This window comes from Talpa occidentalis, unplaced genomic scaffold (genome assembly GCF_014898055.3).
Source record: "Talpa occidentalis isolate TD23 unplaced genomic scaffold, MPIMG_talOcc4v2.1 talOcc4.8, whole genome shotgun sequence".
Lineage (NCBI taxonomy): Eukaryota > Metazoa > Chordata > Mammalia > Eulipotyphla > Talpidae > Talpa > Talpa occidentalis.
Genome location: NW_023605194.1, coordinates 96,986,223 through 97,005,198, shown reverse-complemented (window position 1 = coordinate 97,005,198; position 18,976 = coordinate 96,986,223). Strand labels below are relative to the sequence as shown.

The following is an 18,976-nucleotide window of genomic DNA, read 5'->3' as shown; positions in this document are numbered from 1 at the left end:
ATTGAGTGGCATTACCTTTAAGTCTTTCTCCAACGCTGGTAGGGGAGGGACACTGTGGTCCCCCAGGGATTCCTCCTAAGTGAGTCCACAGAGGGCAGATGAGTGGAAAACACATTATTGTTCAGGACAGGAATCTCATAGCTCCTGCACAGCCCTGTGCCTATGAGACTAGTCGCATAATGGGCCCGGTCACAAAAGCTCACTCAGCTATAGTTTTCCCTGGGGCCGTAGCTTTATCTTCCTCCGTGTGCTCCAGTAGATAGCCCATACCCAAGTCTTCCTCGCACTTAGAATGAATGTCTCCAATTCCTTTGAAAGTCAACTAGAAGCTGAGAGGACCCCAAGGAAAAAGAGACTACTGGGCAAGTGAAAAAAACGTCGTTTCTCCAAGTTTCTCAGGCTGTTTTTCTCATGACCTTCCAGCATAGGTGGCCTAGTAGATAACATGTAGCCTGGAGATGTAGTCTGCATGTGAAGAAAGCAGTAAATAATTGTAGAGGCAAGAAGGCCACTGGGCGGGTTCTGTATGATCCGAGCAGATGAGGTAAAGGAGGAGTCCTTGGAGCCCTTGGTGGCTTTTTCAGGGTTTTATTGGGATTCAACCAGGTACATAGAAGGCAAGGGTACCAGGGGGCAGGGAGGCTGGCAGGCCTCCTAGCCCCCAGCAAATCTTCACTCTCTCTGAGCTCTCCCACGCTCTCTCATGGCCTCTGCTTCTCTGCTGGTTCTCTTCCGGTCACTCTTTCACTCTCTGTTCTGCTGGCGTCCCTCTGACGCCCTCCTTATAAGCCCAGCCTCTCAGCCCAGGTGGACCCACTTACATATGCCCACACCTTACTCCAGGTGCCTGCCATCAGGCAAGCATTCAGGACCCCAGATCCATCATCAATCCCAATGGCGGGAGGGCAGAAAAGCTTGATACTTTTTCGCCTTACCCTACAATAATATAACCTTGATGTATAGCTCATATGCGTAAAAATGTAAACTAGGCTTAAACTTGGTGCTGTGTTGGGCCTCCCCGGTGGCGCAGTGGTTGAGCACTGGGTTGCGAAGCTGCCCGCAGCCTCTACAGCACCGGTTCGATCCCCAGCTGCTCCCCGGCCACCAGAGGAGGGTCCCACATGGCGCGCAGACCTCTCCTGCCGCCCGCTGCTCCCCTCAGCAGTGTACTTCGGTCCTTCTGCCTGCTCTGCTCCCCGCTCTGGCTCTGGTGAATTTTCTCACCCTCCCGCGCTTCTGACTATACCCAGTGCTTATATAAATAAATTAAAAAAATAAATAAACTTGGTGCTGTGTTGGCCTTGTCTTTTAATCATATAAAAGCTAATAGGGCTCCTGGGTGGGGGTGGGGGAGCCCTGACTGACTGACTGCCACCCACTGATGGGCTGATGGGCCATTGCTGTGGCCAGAGTCTGGAGGGGCTATTGCTACTGGACGCCGCCACGGTTGCTATTTCTATCTTTACTGCCACTGCTGCCAGGGACAAGGGGGCCAAGAGAGCCCAGGGGCCATAGGGGCCTGCCACCACTGGGGCTGGGTCGGGGCTGCCGCCACCTGAAACACTGGTTCAGGCTGCTCCCGCCAGGCCAGCACACAGACCATGCTGTGTGTCTCTTCTTGCTGTGCTAAAGACTTGTTCCTGCTCCCCACATATGGGCTTTGTGGCCTGCTTTCTCATCTGCCTGAGACCAGGGCAGGCTTGGGGCTGAGGCCCCACACCCTGATGAGTGTGGGGATGTTGATGAGGATGTTTGAGGCTGAGGATGGCATGTGGTCATCTGCAGCTTACAGGAATGTTTTGGGTATGAGTCTCAGATGGTGTAGGGTCAGGAATGGCCACACTGCAGGTTTTCTGATCCCATGCAGACCGGGTAAAGGAGGAATCAGACTCCTCAGTGGTTCTGCAGGTTTTTTATTGGGGTTCACCAGGCATATGGCAGGCAGGGATGCTGGGGGGGGTGGGAGACTGGCAGGCCTCCCAGCCCCCAGCAAATCCTTACTATCTGGGCTCTACGGCCTTCTCTCGGCTTCAGCTTCTCTTGCTTCTCTCTCAGCTTCTGTTGGCATCCCCATGACGCCGCCCTTAAAGCCCAGTCTCAGCCCAGGTGAATCCCATCTACCTATGCCCACACCCTACTCCAGGTGCCCGCCATCAGGCATGCATTCAGGACCGCAAGGATCCATCATCTATCCTGATGGCGGGAGGGCAGAAATGCCTGACATTTTTCCTTACCCTACAGATGGCCAAATTACTAAGCAGAAGGAGAGTGAAAATACCGTTTAATATAGACATTTTCCTGAATCTGAAAAAGTCTAACTCATCTCAATCTAGCTTCAAGAGTCTGTAGTCCCTCAAAATAAAGGAAAAGGGAAACATACCAAATGATGCAATTAATGAGATGAGTTCTCAAGTAGATAAGGCCTTAAATGATCAAAAAAGCAAAAGAATGACTTTAACAAAGACCATTTTAGCATAGGATTTAGATGTAGAATCCTAGAGATGACTGTAAAAAAAGCCAAGAATCACTGCATGAGATAACTGCACTTGCACATTTTGACAGTGGAAAATTCTCGAGTGTTTGTCATTGGGACCCTAAACCCAAAGATTCCCCAGGCTAATAGATTCAGTCGGGGGCTCACACTATTTGCATTTTTAACAAGCATCTTATATATGGAGACAGTGGAGCATTTTTGCTCTAAGAAGCAATAGATTGCACATGTTTGCAAATACTGGAACATTTTCTCAAAAAAAGAAAAACAAATCTAAGATATAAACCCAGGACTTAAAACAAGGCAGCTATTCTGAGGTACAGCTGCTCTCTCTAGCCGGACCCACCACTAGCGGGAATTTTAAGAAACACACCTTGAACTTCAATTATTGAACGCTATAATGGTTCTCAGCCTTAGCTTTATATTGAAATAACATGAGGTGAGGATTTGGAAACAAAGCAAAACAAAAACCAGTGTCTGGGTCTCACTCTCCTCTCTTGGAAATTCTGACTTAATGGGTCTGGGGTTGTAGTTTCTTCTAGGTAATACTATTGTTCATCCTCATTTGGGACTCAGTTCCTATCCTTTCCCTGTAAGTTATGACATTCCTTTTAACCTCTTTATTTGTTGTTACCTCTATCAAATTATCAGTAGCGAATGGTGAAGACATAGAAGCTGTGAGAATTGAATGAATTTTTACTAGAAAATTGTCAGCTCGCGTGACAAAGTGACGGATGGAGGGGGACGGGGTGGGGCAGAACCAGGGTCTGAAGTTTTCATGGCTTTTAGGCAAAAGAGACTCTGATTCTGTTAGGGGGAAAGGATGTCCTGAGCTAATCCCATACAGGCTTTGTGGACTCCACCCCCACTCCAGACCAAAGCCATCAGGACATTGGGAAAGACAAATCCTGTCACCACCAAGGGGAGGGTGGCTGGGACCTGAGGGTGGAGTTAAGCAGCAGCCAGGTTTGGTATAAAAACCAAACACATGGGCTTTGGGGTCTTTCGCTCTGTCGCTCACCTCCTGGCTTCACGGCTCCTGGCTCGCGGCCAGCTCTCAGAGTGCCATTTGGGATTCCAGATCGGCGGATCAGGTAGGACGCATTTAAAACTTGGTCTCCCACTTTTCTCCCTGAGTTGTACATTTCCTTATTTCCTTTTCCCTTGTAAATAAACCCTTTATTAACCTTTCGCGTGTGCCTGCAGTAGAGCATTGGTAAGTCCTTTAAAGCGTGCGGGTGAGGACCCACAGTCAGGCACCCCGTTTTGTATCGGGGCTGCCCTATAACAATTCCATGGTACAAGTTTAAATTAACAGGACTCTAGTGAGGCCACAGAGACTCTTGAGTGTGATATGTCACAAAGGAGGTGTCAATAAGGAAAAGTCCAGAAATGATTTTTGTTTCATTAACATAGGGTAACAATAAACTAAACACACCATACTTTAAAATACATTTCCATTTTTAATTTAAAAAATAAATAATAGCAAATATGAACAAAAATTTTCTACTTCGACACATATTCTTTTACTGTCCATGTTTGAAACCCACTACTTTTACAAAATCATTACAACAGAACTTTTGACAAATTGTTGAAACAACTCACAAATAGTGACTATAGATGGGTGAGTTTGGGCAGCACAGGCTGAAGACCAGCTTTGGCTGGATTTTAAGAATCAGCCTGACATCATCGATGGCAGGAATATCATCTTTTTTCCTTTTGTAGATAGTTAAAGTTGATGGTTCTGCTATTAACTCATCCCAAGAGAAACTTACCTTTTCCACATAATTTTTAAATGCTACTTGGTCATGATGCATGGACTTGAAAGTCTTTGCATAGAAACTTAAAGTTTCCTTCTGGCTTTCTTTCTTTTTTACTCACTTAGAAAAAAAGAAAGGTATGACTGAAAGGTTTCTAAAAATCATGGTGCCTCAAATATATACACACACGTGAGTGTACATATATATAACATGAGGAAATTGAGGTCCAGGTAGAATCTTTACAGTCTCGTGTTAACAGCGGGGTTTTTCTCCCCTTTTCTTATACCTGAGAAGTAAGAGGAAAGAAGGAACAAATTTGAAAGACATGAGGGAAACTTCAACAACACAGGAAGTGGTCTCTGTCTGTCCTGAGAGATGGTGACAGAGGTTGTGTATCTATGTAAAAATGTATCCATCTGTACATCGAAGATTTGTCACATCTCAATTTTTAAATAAGAATCACCTAATGATCTGGGGGTAATTAGAGGGGCAGGACTTTGGAGCCTGGAAAGTTAACAACAGCAGATTGTTATCTCCAAGCCTGATTTCTTTTCTGGGGTGGGAGCAGCCTCTACTAACAGGAAAATGACTGCAATTTGGAGTTAAGGTGTGTAAGTGGAGGGGGCGGCAAACAGCTGCCCTTCCTGAGGAGATTTTCCCTCATACCACTCACTTCCCAGCTGCACGTCACCGCCGTCTGTACACAGGCCTATTTGCGCTGCAACACAAAGCACTCTGCATCCTGAGGGTCTAGTGTGGTGGTTGCGGCGATGGGTAAGAGCTCAATATATGTTAAATGAAAAAAAAAGTCTGAAATCAAGACACGTTCCCAGTACAGAGCAAAAAAAAAAAAAAAAAATTAAAAATCTCATAAACCAGTATCCACCACATTGTGAGAGTTTGGGGGCTCCCTTCAATGTCTTTTAATACCCCAGAGTTCTTTTCAAAGAATATAAAGGCCACTACTTTGTTTCCTGTCCCTTATCTCTCCAATATTTAAGGTAATCATAAGACATTTCTTTGTAGTCTTCCTCTTTGATTTCAGGACAGACATTATTTATGAACTTTTCTCAAATATGATTTCTTTTTACCCAGAGGCTTCCCAAGGACCTAAACCTTCCAATGCCTCCTGCAATTTATTATTTACATTACCTGGAATTCTTTGTGTTCAGGAAGGAGAGACCTACGATTGCCATTAATATGGAAAGTGAATCAGATGGAAAATATATAATATTAAAAAAGGGAACGTATCTAGGTAGGTGCTGGTGGATCAGACTTTCCCAGCCTCCGCTCACAGATCCTTCTGCAGGACTCACCCTCCCAGCCTCAAGGGACTGGCTTGATTTGCTTGTTTGTTTAATGTGTGTGACTCAGTTTATATCTTTGTATTTTAATGGCAGCCTGAAAAGTAGGGTGGGGAATAGGAATCCCTTCCAGTCAGGCAACTTCTCAGAAGCTGCTCCAGGCTCCACATAAGCCCTGAATAACTCCTGTGTTGCTTCCTTCCTTCTTCTTTGGGCTCTTTCCACTGAAAATCCTTTTCAGTTCTTATTAACTTCTTGTCTCTAGTCATAAATAACTATGGAAAAACTCCAACAGATCCCACCTTTGGGAGAGGGACTGTATGTGCACAACGAACCTGCACTCACATTTTAAATTACCTTTAAAAAGGTAATTTGCAATCTCACTTGACCCTCATAAAACCTGTGTGGCAGATATTATCGCCATTTTTCAAAGGCGAGAGAATGAAAGCTCAGCGAATTTCAAATGCTTTGTAGGAGTTTGCAAAGTTAATAGATGACATAGCAGGGATGATGGGCAACCAAATGGGTTTAATTCCAGAGCTCAGGTTCTTTCCATCATACCACATCATAGGTTCTAGAGGGCGTGTGAGGGGAGAGCTGTAGGGGTGAAGGACCTACTTTCCCTCACCACTTCTGGAACACGCACACTAATTTAGGGCGTCTTTTTGGACACATCTCAGAGTTTTGCTTCCCTAACCCTGTGATGAATTAGGATCTCTCCCCACAAAGGGATGGCGGTGAAGTAGGCACACATAGAGGCCAGAAAGCAGGTCCAGACTCCCGGAGCTGAAAGCACTATCCCTTCTCTCCCGAGAAGGACAGGGGGCTCTGGGCAACGTTGTGAGAGACCCCTGGTAGGGGGGTGCACAATCAAGAAGTTTTCTATTTGCTATAAATACCTAAGAGTATAGACATATCTGGGACATTCTCACTGTTGCCCCACCTAGAGGAAGGTAGTAAAGTGTTTGTCAAATTTGCATTCTGGGTCTAAGTGGTAACAGGATAAAGTCTAAATTAGCAAGCTGGGTTATTAGTGAGACTCTAGAGTATGACTTCCTGTGTTTAGACTTAATTACTACTATCTCCAAGGCACAGGGGTTGCTTGTATCTGCTTTAAAGCCTTTCCAGCTCAAAATGCCCTTTAACTTTGTGTGGCTGCTTTGTGTCTGTGTAGATAATACTTGCTCATTTACATCATCCCTTTTGTCTATTGAAAGAAGTACTGGCAATAGTACCATAAACATGTCATCAAATTAACTCCACAGTCAAGACGAATAAATAATCAAAGGGGGATATTGCACTGTATTCTCCAGGGTAAATCAGGCTGCAGATGGGGGCTGCAGAGTCATCCAAATGGGATCTGGAAGAGAAACTGTTGATCCCAGGCTTCTAAGTTCCTTAAATCCAGTGATTTGTGCTCAAAGGAGGCAAAAGGATAAGAAAAGTGTGTGCAAAAGAAAGAGCTTCAGGAGTCCCTATAAGTAGGAGCGACTGTGGTACAGTGAGGGCCATGAGTCAGGAGTGTGACGAGGTCGGACGCCAGGGAGGGGTGGGGTCGGAGGGATGTAGGAGTTCAGGGCTCAGGACAAAGTCCATATTTTTTCAATAACATTTGAAAGCAGTCACTCTCCAATAAAAAGTTGTTTTCCTCAAAGGAGTCACATTAGAAGGGTCTACTAATTTGAGACCCAAAGTGTATTTGTTATCTGTCTCTTCCAGTACTTATATAGGATTGAGTATGTCTCAGGGACAGCTTTTCAGAAGGAAACAAGAAATTCCTCCAAACACCAATGGGTTGCTCCGCCGCCATCACCAAACTTCTCTGGCACAGAAAGGACCTATGGCCTCCACAATGGAGACTGCAACTTCATAATGGCGAGGAAGGTCTCTCCTTTGAGAAATGCGCAGGATGTGGCAAGTTCTGAAATTCCACATGGACCAGACACGTGGTCTGGCATCAGGCACAGATCAAAGAGAAAGATTTCAAAAGAACAAAACCAGTTTTGAGCTGGTGTACCTCATCCCAGGCAGAAAAGGAAGTGAGCAGGGAGCACTGTAGTTGCAGACACTGCCCCCTGGAGGCGAATTCCCCGGCGTCAGCTCTCCCAGGTGTTTTAAGCCCAGGAGGGAAGACAAGATCCTCACTGGGATCCAGGCTCAGCAGAAAGGATGCCAGATTTCCGAGCTTTTGGAGGGGGTGGGGGTGGGGCTTTGGCGTCTCTTCGGACAGGCAGTGGGGGAGCGATCTGAAGGGGGAGACACAGGAAAGCATTAATGCGTCTTATCTTTCTACCAATTCTGTCTTTCCGCCCACATTTCTCACTTTCTGCTTTAGCTTCTAATTGATCTAAATTTATCTGCACAGTCTTTGCAAAGTGATGAGGGAAATAAGACTGACGTGTCTTCCCTTGTTCTCCTTGAGTTAATCATAAATATACCAACACTGCTGTAGCCTGGCACGTGGGTGCCAGGCACGCAAAGAGCAGACACTCATCAAGTATTTGTTGAATGAATGATGGAAACCCATCAGGGATCATTACAGAAAAACTCACTCAGAAGAAGTAAATTCTTCCAATGTGAACCAGCACTCACTTCTTAGTTCACCACCCATACCCAGGTAAGGTACAGAGAAGCTCTCCCTTCACCTGGATGAAAAGGTCTACCTGTCCATCTTCTTTCTCATTTACAATTCCCCTATCCTGTTATTCAGGATAACTGCATGTTGCTGCTATCCTATTCATTCCTGTTATTTCAGGAATGAACCAAGAGTCAATCAGAGTGACAAAGTTCTGGAAAAACCTGCCTACTCAAAAGCTTGGGAAACCCAATGCTGTGTTCCCATGTCATATTCCCATGACAGCTCTGTCCCCTACCTCTGCGGAGTTCCTCTGGCTGCTTTTGGGGGGAGGGGGAGGTGGGAGAGTAGCAGTCATCAGCTCATCTGTCTGCAAAGATGGGGAGCCTGGAAATGATAAAAAGCAATGAAGGCAGAGAGGAGAATTTATAAGAAATCTCACAGAACCCATTTGCCATCGTAACACCTACACCAACCTGGCCAAATTACAAAGGTCATGTCTGCAGTTTCTGAATGGAAAGGAGCTCTTACCCCTTGTAACAAATGTCCATTCATCAAATGGCTTTACAAGAAGTTCTGAACTAAAAATCTTTTGTCGAAGGTTTTCACTATTATAATGAAAATGAGAGTATTTTCTAGAATGAAGCTTTTTTACACTGCTCTCTGGCATTTCTGTCCCAGGTGCTCAGAAAAAGTCCTGTTACGTGACTATTGGTTAATTATAAACAAACTGAATTTGGTCATTTAAAGGGCACAATATCCATTCCCTCCAGGAAGCTACGTGATAATATTTAATTCACGGCTGACCACTGCCTCCCATTTGGCACAAGTGATTTACCCCTCCTTTATGCCTTTGTTTCAAAAGTACTTTGTAATTTCTTCTCAAGCATTGTGTGTTGCTCACTCTCCAAGCCTGACTCTAAGTAGTATATGCAACAGATCTGTTACACGTCCTTATTTTGAACCATTCTCTTTATAAAATACAGGCTATTTACCTAATAGTTCATAAGTTACTTGATTTTTGTCTGGCCCTTGTCCAGATCCACCTCATTTATAACTTCACAGCTGGACAAGGGTCAGTGAGCCCTTCGGATCATGATTTGAACACATTAATGCGTCTTAGCAACCCAAGGGCTTCTGCCAAATTCTAGTCCAATTGTGTACTCCCACCACGCCAACGGAACCAACTTTACAACAGTCTCATATATTTTGTGGCAGATGTGGTTAAAAATTCCCCAGCTTCATCAACACATTCTATTTATTCCTGATGGAATGGAGTGTGAGGGATATAGGAAAACTTACTTAGGGTCCTGGTAGCTTTAGGAGTGAGTGGAGGCGGACTCAGGGGCATTGACTGAGAAGGTGAAGAAGCATGAAATGGTGTCAGCCGGCTGTCCACCAACTGGAGACTCTTTGGCCTTTGTGTTTTTCTGGTCGGGCTCTAGTACAGGGGGAAACACAACACAACACAATATTCTTATGGTGACAAAGGTTGGCTGCTAGATGGGACCTTGTTAAAAGGCACCATTCCAGGAGCCATTTTTAAGCCTATCACAGAGTGTGCTGGGCCCCAGGGTGGAGACACTAGTAGGCATTATTTTCTCATTGGCCACACACTTGATTTTGACCACAGTTGGGCTGTGTCATTTAGACTGGAAATCAGCTGCTCTGATTCTCAGGGAAGGGTGGTCTTGCCACACTTAACAACTTGATGTGGTTTATAGAAGAAGTAGGTTTTATTTTTTTATTTTTATTTTTTTAAAGTTAGAAGACGAGAAATGACAACGTTTGAACTGACTCATGGAACGCGGTGAGAACGGCAACTCCAAGCATCCACCCACATGTTTATGTTGTAAAGACAAGATCTTGCAGCAATATTGATTTAGAGAGTTGATTTTCTGTGCTGGCTTTTCTTAGCCCCCTCTGAGCTCTGACGCCACCACAGGCTGCTGTGTCCTGAGACCAGAGCCAGGCTTCTGTCTCATGACTTGAGGCTATGAAGTGATTGGCAAGGTGCCTGGCTATGAGGGAGGAGGTGGCAAACCTCCAGGGCTTTACATTTTTTTTTTTTTTTACCATCAGATCAGGTTCCGGTGCTTTCTCAGCAATGACCTGGGACTTGCTCAGGCCCCAGTCTTTTCTCTTCAACTTGCTGATCCGGTTCTCATTGTCCTCTTTGAGGGGCAGATCTTCTACTCTGGCACCTGATGAGGCCCTGCGCTCCAGAAGTGGCTCCAGAATTGACCTACCAGCCAAGACCAAGGACAAAGCCACAAAACACTGGTCAGCCGGCAGTCAGCATTTACTCCTGAAAAGCCTACTCAACTGAATCTTGACCTATCACTTCCCTCTCAGGGTCTAAGCCTGAAATGCCAACAATCATTTCAACATTTCAAGGCATGTATGTACAGAAATGAGACCATTAAAGTACTGAGAGAAAATATTAGTGAATGTTTATTCTATCCCAGTAAGAGAAGGTCTACTTAAACTTACAGGCAGAGAATTCACATAGTAAAAATAAATAGTTGCTTTATGTACTTAGCACACACTTGGGAGCCAGACAGCCTGTGTTCAAATCCTACATATACTTACTTGTTGGGTGACCCCAGGCAGATAATCTTTTCATCCTCAGTTTCTTTATTTGTCTCCATAAAAACTGACAGTAAAGATTATTCAGCAACATGGGATTTACTTATAGTAAAAAGGTAGAAAAGCCAATCACTAAACTATATCTGTTATAGTTGCAATTATGTAAAGATATCTGTGTCAATGGAAAAGGAAGGATAAATAATTTAAGAAACGCTAAACATTTGATTTCCAGGGAGGGGCCATTTGGACAGGTCATATGGACAGGTAATTGCCATAATAGGGAATTTTAAATTTAGGAATAATCAGCTGTCTTGATGTATATCTAATAATAAAAGAATGACATTAAATCATCATCATGTATATTAAGTAGTAGGTGAAAAAAATGGCATATGCAATGCTGTTCCACTTCCATACAATGTATGTGTATATACTGATTCATATCATATAATATATAACTAAACTTTAACAGTGTTTATCTCTGAGTGCTGTCGTTACAAGCATTTTGCTCTTTTAAAAGTTTTTAGTACTTTGAAAAGTTCTTACACATACATACACTAATTTTACAATTGGTAAAATATTAACTATTTTACTCTTAAACAGAAATAACACAACTATAAATTCACACCAGAATGGCAAACATCCAAAGATGAACCAGACCTTAACAAGTGACAAGGGTGACAAGGTCTGGGTCACCAGGCACTCTGCACGTTGCTGAAGGGATTGTGAACTGGCACAACTGCTATTCACTGTGGGAGTCACTTTGGGAATAATTTTGAAAAGTGCAACTATATGTCTTTGATAGAGCAACTGCACTCTGGGATTTTCTCCTATTACTATTTTCTTTCTCTCTCTCTCTCAGATTTTCTCATATTACTATTCTCCCTCTCCCTCTCCCTCTCTCTCTCTCTCTCTCTCTCTCACACACACACACACACACACACACAAACTAACTTATTTGAAAGGTTCCTCACTGACACCATTGTGCGAGTAAAAGATTAAAATCAACCAAGGGCCCCTCCACGGGACCTGCTGAATGTGTCAAGGTGCAGAAGTACCGGAAATTGTGAAATGCTTGATCTTCAAGGTACATAAGTGAGAAAAGCAAGGGGTAGGGAGTATTACATGGTGCTACTCATAGAAAACACTGCAGGTGAGAACACACCTGGAGGCATTGCTTGTGTGTGGATACAGAGCTGCCGGGAGCACATTGGGCACCTGAAGGCTGACATCACTTGCCTCTGGAGATGGGAACTGGTAATTGGGAGTTGGGGACTGAAAGAGGGTTTTTCATACTGCATGACTTTGAACCTTCGAGTTTTATGTCATGTGATTACATTACCTATTCAAAATTACAGAAGTCTTTAAAATTGAGATTAAAAAAATCAAGCAATAATTATAAATTAACACAGAATATTGAACTGATATGTGATAGGGTGGGTGACAGGATGTGTGTTATGGGTGAGGTTTTTTTTTCATTTATCCTAATTGTTGTCATCATTATGTAAGTAAAAATATTCCTCATGACGAAGATTCATGAGAATGAACGAAACAAAAGATTCATGAGAATAAGCCACCTACCCTGAATTCTTTCCCTGAAGGCAAAGATGTATCACACTGGCCATATGCCACTGCAGTGGCCAAAAGCAAACCTCAGTTAGAGGTCATCCCACCCCTCCTGAAGGCTGAAGGTCAAACTCTTACCCATCAGACCCAGGTCTGGAAGGAGCATTATCTGATGAGTTTGAGGAAGTGGAAACCACAGAGGAAGTCACCGAGGTGATGGACAATCTTCGCAGAGTAGACGACATGATGTAGGGCAGCACCATAGACCCCGCGCGGCTCTGCTTCCTCTCAGTCAAGTTGGGGGGCTGAAGAAGATACGATCCTGCTGCTCAGCCCAGAAGAACTGGTGCAGCACCCATCCCCGCTGTCTGTGGCAAAGGCACCTCATCCCGATTGGTCTGTGCCTGTACTGCCTCGGTGGCTAAATACCATAGAGACCTATTTTCTCAGTTATAAATACAACTTCAGTTAAACCTACTTTGTTTCTAAGATTAAGGAAAAATGCATCATCAGTTACTGTCAGACATATGAAAGAGGACAAAGATGTGCATTATTTATCAATAAAATAGGAAAACCTTTGCTTCTCCAGTTTAGCTTCTTTTGGTCATGTAAAAAATGGAATATTGGCCTAAGAGAAGAATTTTAGAGTGAAGTTACAGATCTGAAACTCAATCTGATGAATCTTAGGGAATAAAGGAGCATTGATCTCTCTTAAAAGATGGCACCAGAAGAAATGATTATCTTCACATGCCACCCTATCAGATTTACATGCTAAGATTGGCCTCATTTTACTAACAGCTAAACTCATTGGGTCAAAGTTAGAGTCTTTGTGATGGAGTCAAATGTTCCTAGAAGAAAAGCCTTTATTGGCAGTAAGGCAGGAGGCGAATTCTTAGGAAGACATGAAGAAACTCTCAGGCAAATGAAAAAGATAATCAACAAGATACTCTGGGAAAAACGGGGAGTGGAGATGGAAGTATGGGGTAGGGAGAAGAGTACAGAAAAGTAGTTCAGAGCTCGGAACTGAGGAAAGAGAATTTGAGCATCAGGGAATGAAACATTAGGACATTTAAAGAGAGCAAGGTGAAGGAGCAGATAAATAAAGCTGGAAACAAGCCTACAGCCAACTTTTGGAGAGAAGAGGTTGGCACATACACTCCTCCACCCAACTTCTCAAGAGGAAAAAAAATTGTAACTGTGAAAAATGGTGTTAGAACTGTCAAAAAAAAAATCATGAAATCAGCAATATGCATTGCAAGTGGATCTAACAAGTCTTTCTCTCCTTCAAAGGTGTGAAAAGAGTAAAGTTTTCATCAAAATAAAAAAATAGAAGATTTGGAAAAATTTTAGAATTGGGTTTCTTACAGTAAATTATTTTTTTTAAGTCATTTTCCACCCCAAGGTGGGGGGGGGGGGAAGAATTGGGTTAGACAGGACAAATACCAGTGTCTGGGGTTAGAAAGCACCCTCTTCTGGCAGGTGGTTGGTTCTCACAGTGTGGACCCCAGACCCTGGCATCAGTTCCACTGGGGAGCACACTAGAAATGCAAATTCTTGAGCCCCACCCCAAACCTAATGAATGAAATGTTCTGGGAAGGTGGCCTGGAAACCTGTCTTGTCACAAGCTTTCCAGGTGGTTCTGAAGGTGGGTCAAGTTTGAGAACCCCTATCTAGCAAAATGGCAGTTGAAGGTCAATGTTGACTAGTTTTCTCCTACCTGCCCCCATATTGGCATGCCAAGCCCATGCTACCATGACTCATTTGGCATCTGCAAAATGAGTCAATAGCACTAAAGGTAAAGAAATTAGGAAAAACCTGCCAGTGTTATTTATTTTTTTTATATATTTTTTACATCATGGTTCATTTTTTTTTTAAAGATTTATTTATTTATACAAGCACTGGGGTATAGACAGAAGCATGGGAGGGTGAGAGAATTCGCCAGAGCCAGAGCGGAGAGCAGAACAAGCAGACTGACAAAGTACACTGCTGAGGGGAGCAGTGGGCGGCAGGAGAGGTCTGTGCGCCATGTGGGACCCTCGCCCAGCGGCTGGGGATCGAACCTGTGCTGCAAAGGCTGCGGGCAGCTTTGCAACCCAGTGCTCAACCACTGTGCCACCACATCATGGTTCATTTTTAAACAATGTTTGCTAGCCCCACCACCTCCAGGTGTAGAGTCCATAGAATTTCCTTCACCCGTGCACCATCCATAGAATTTCCTTCACCTGTGCACCATCACCAAAGTCCCCTGTGGCTCTCCCTCTGATCCCTCTCCCTCCTCCTCCCCTTTAGCATGTCTCTGGTTTATAAGAAGATGTGGTATATATACACAGTAGAATACTATTCAGCAATTAAAAAAGATAAACTCATGCCATTCGCAGCAACGTGGATGGAGCTAGAAGGAATTATGCTCAGTGAAATAAGGAGGAAAAAGAAAAATATCGGATGTTTTTCACTTATAGGAGAACCAAATAAGATGTCAGGGGAAAAAATAATAACAATACAAAACACAACACAACAAAACAAAAACAAACAGACAATTCTGTGCCTACCAGTGTTATAACCCCATAGAGCTTTTCAACTTTCTCCTTGAGTTCCCGGAAGCAGGAAGATAACCGGTCATGCAGCGGCTTCAGCTGCTCCGTCAGCTTCTCTCCGTGGATGCGGATTCCCTCTGATAGCAAAGGCATCTTAGAAAGGGACATGAGATGAATGAAATATGATTTAGGAAGAGTGGTCATTCAGATTTGGGGGTTGTGAAAGGAGGAGCAGGTAAAGTGGCAGGCCCAGGCTTTGAAATGCTGCTCCTCCATGTCGGGCTTGGAGATGGAGGCCCTCAGGTCAGGGATGCAGAGAAGCTACACACCAAGGTCACAAGCAGGCCCCAGACAGGGAAGGCCAACAGATTAGACAAATCTCCCTGAGCTGAAGGCCACTTCTATGGAGAAGCAATGGATGGTTTCAGCCTCAGACTGAATTCCTGGCTGCACTTTCTCCCACTGTTCACAAAAGCGAGGGAGGAAAGCTGAGGCCAAGGAGCCAACATTTCTCAGCAGAAGGCACAGGCTGGGAAACCAACTGGGGAATCTGGATGGCACCTCTCAACAGCATGCACTCTAAAGAGGTGCCTTCCTAGGTCTCCAGGCCAAACAAATAAATATAGGTGGTGTTTCCTTATGGCATTAAAAAAAAGTAGGCCTAAAAGTGGGCTTGTACATTATACCCTCGGGCAGCTTCGCAACCCAGCGCTCAACCACTGCGCCACTGGTGTCCTGCACTGTGGCCACTACCAAGGAGCCCTGTCTGCCCCACACCTGCCCGAGGCATACCTGTAATGCAATCAGTTGCTTGAGCAGCTCAATCTTCTCCTGATCTTCAGGATGCTCCTGCAAGTACTTTTCTGTGAAAAAAGCCTGAAAGCAGAAGACATGCGAGTGAGAATTAGCACACGCTCCTTTTTCTCAGATGCAAAGGCTGGGGCCCAGACAGGTTGAGCATCTGGTCCAAGAACACAGAGTGGTCAGTGGAAGGCAGGCTTCAGAGAGGTGATCCCCTGGTCTTGCTAGGATATTGTGTGTGACGGAAGCAAGAGTCAGCCCACTGATGCCCAGTCGCCTTCTCATTTGTCTCCTTCCCACTCCCCAGGCTAGCCCACAGGGGTGTAATTGTCAAATTTATTTATATTCAAGAGGACCCCAAAATTATTTGGTCATAAAGATATACCTAATAATTAAAAATCCTGTCTCTATTAATTATACTTAACTGAATTCTTCTTACTGAATGCACAACCCCCTTTTAAGATGGTGCCACATCCAAACCCTATGTGATGGATTCACATGCCCTGAGCACTCCTGGCATGTTTTTCCAGAAAAATGGACAGCAAGACTCAGTTGAACTCATTTAAGTGTAGTAACAGTTAAATTGGAATCTGTCCATACAGCTATGGCACACCTTGTCAGGTGGGGGCTGCTAGAAGCTAACTCTGATGGAACGTGGCTCTGCCTTTCCCACAGACATTGCCTGATTCTGGAGCACCCTCAGGTCTGGAGTCCACTTGTAAGCTTTCCACCTCTCAGGGGAGAAAGGGAGTGAGAAAGGCAGTAGTGGGGTGTCAACCTCAGGTTTACCAGGTCGACCATTCAATTATATTGGGGTAACTCTTTAGCAGACAGTGGTTGGGTGATTGAGGGTCTCTAGGAGTTGAGCTTTTCATTCATCTCATCTCCCCATTTAAAAAAGGGAGAATGAAAATCTCTGAGAAGGTGTGATAGACAAATTCACCAGCTGCACCATCCTCTGTGGGAGGTACTGAGACTCACAGGGGCTTAGAGTCTGGGAGGGATGCCAGCCTGCACCCACCTTTTCATAGTTGGAAAAACCCCCATAACAGCAGGGTCGACAATGCCGCTGAGCAGCATGGAGAGGGTATGCACGGGGAGGGAGCGGTCCCAGGTATGCTGCTGCACGCAGTTGCTGATCCTCTCATTGGTGAGCTCCATGGTCTCTATGGCGTTCTCCAAAGGACTGATTTCCTCCTGTGACAGAGCAGGCAGGGCACTTAGTCGGCCCCCCAGCAAAGAATGAAAGGAGCCTGTATATTCCCCTCCAAAGCTATAAAACACCCACCAGCCTACAGAGTGATTGTGCTTGTCAGGATTACTTTCAAGGACACCACACTTATGTAAATTGCAAAATAAGCTATTGAAAGTCTCCAGAGAGAGTACAACGATGACTTAAAAACTGGACTTACAGTACTAATTATTGCTTGGGGCAAAGTCTCTCTAAAAATATTGAGAGAAAAAAATGGAGCCAGAATGATGGTTTCTTGTGCAAAACTTCCTAGGTTGATTTTGAGAAGCTCAGTAACAATAGAATAACAAGTATCTAATTGGAAATATTTTTGCACAGAAAAAACATTCATTGGTGAGAGGCTAATGCTTCTTCCCTGAGAAGAAGAAAGTGATTCTAAAAGTCATACAGTCAGAGGATACACAAGTGACTTCAGTATAGGTCCCGTGCTTAACAGAAGTAAGAAATAATAGGATGGATTGTAATAGGCTGAATTTTGGATGAAAATGAAGTGAGATGCAATATGGAGTTAGTGAGACGTGTCCTTCTATGGAAATGTTTCAAAACAGGTTTCAAGAAACCCCACGACCTCTTCATTTTACCTATTATAGCCAGCATGACATTTCAAGTTTCATCTATAAGTGCTGGTTTGAAAATATCATTTATACTTGACCTGAAGAATAATAACTTATCATGGCTGATGTGGAACACGTGGAACTGCAATTCAGACTTGTTCATGACATATTCCTGAACAGCTGTTTTATCAGAGTACTGTGGTGTGCACCAAGGTTTCAAACATGATGAACCTATAAATCATGGCTGGGACAGGCTTATGATTTTAGTGGGGTCTCAAGACATGAAGATATGGAAGGTAATGCCTTAGAATTAAGCCTTAGTTATCAAGGGCCATAAAGAAAAGGCATCAAATCCAGCTTGTGAATTTCAGGAGTGATTTCCTGGGGAAGCTGGTGCCTAAAATGAATCTGGACAGGAGGTAATCTGTGTGGTGATGTGAGGACATTTTAGGCAGAAAAAAATGAACAGTGTCAAGGACAGCTGAAATAGCAAGGAATGAACATTTTAGTTCCAGCAGATTCCACAGAAGATAAGGTAGAAGGGCTGGGTCACAAGGACCCTGTAGTGTCTGCAAAAGAACATGGGACCCTAGAGACATGGGGAGCTGAGGAAGGGTTTTAAGCACAGAGATACCGTGATCAGGTCTGCCCCCACAGAGTTCACACCCTGAGGAAGTGAGGGAAGGGAGCCTGAAGAAGACAAGGCAGGGAGGCCAATCGGGAGCCTTGGGGTTGAACGAGGTACTAGGAAGATGAGAAAAGTAAGATGGCTGGAAATGAAGAAGAGATTTTAGTAAGTGTTAAAATGGTAAATTGGGCAGCTTTTGGGTGATGAAGATGGAAGAGTCCAGGGTGACTGGTGATGTGATTAGCTGAGAATAAAAGAAGAGGAAAGATTCTGGGAGAGAAGAATCTGAATGACATCCCAAAAATGTGTCTGGGCGCTGGCAGGCCCCATGGGAGACAATACTCATTGGGTCATCAAAGAGTCATTCACTGTGAGGAACCTATAGCGCTGGTGTTGTCACATCAGTGTTACAAGGAGTTCTAGCACACAAGTGTGTCTTTATTTCTCTTTTGGAAAATGAAGTTGGCCCGAGGAGGCTGGCCAGCTAGTAGGAGGATTTTTAACAAAGGCTGTTATTATATTTGGCCACAGATTTTTTTTTTCCAGTTCCAATTTCAAATGACTCACTGTTGAAATCTGTTTGACTTCAAACCACTTGAGGATCCCAGGAAAGGTGTATGCAGTTGTATATGTGGTCCTTTCGATCCACATGGTCTGGCAGAGGAAAGACAGAAAATGCTGGTCAGTTTTCAGGTAAAACAGCAAAATCCCTGGTACAGCAGAGCTTTCATTCTCAAATGACTCCTTAGGGAACAGACTTTATTTTCTCAAAAGATGTAAGGATTCTGGATGCTGCAAGGGATCATCTACTTGGGCCCTTTCACCCTCTAGGTAGAAATGTGAAGAGCGGAGAGATGAGCCTAGTTCAGGTGATATCACATTGGCAGCAGGCTAGGGGTATTGTTTAGTTTCCAGACTCCCAATC

At 44.2% G+C, this 18,976-nt stretch overlaps 1 protein-coding gene across 1 annotated transcript in view; it reads right to left on the bottom strand.

Annotated features, from left to right (window-relative positions):
• Positions 1-3,953: 3,953 nt before the first annotated feature.
• The window catches only part of DOCK5 (dedicator of cytokinesis 5), a 175,334-nt gene continuing 160,311 nt past the window's right edge, over positions 3,954-18,976 (bottom strand). The window contains 10 exon segments of the mRNA XM_037497137.2: positions 3,954-7,801; positions 8,429-8,517; positions 9,433-9,571; positions 10,207-10,375; positions 12,421-12,587; positions 14,832-14,969; positions 15,609-15,692; positions 16,639-16,664; positions 16,667-16,814; positions 18,619-18,705. Of these exon segments, the coding sequence (XP_037353034.1) occupies positions 7,697-7,801; positions 8,429-8,517; positions 9,433-9,571; positions 10,207-10,375; positions 12,421-12,587; positions 14,832-14,969; positions 15,609-15,692; positions 16,639-16,664; positions 16,667-16,814; positions 18,619-18,705 (1,152 nt within the window). The 3' untranslated portion in view covers positions 3,954-7,696.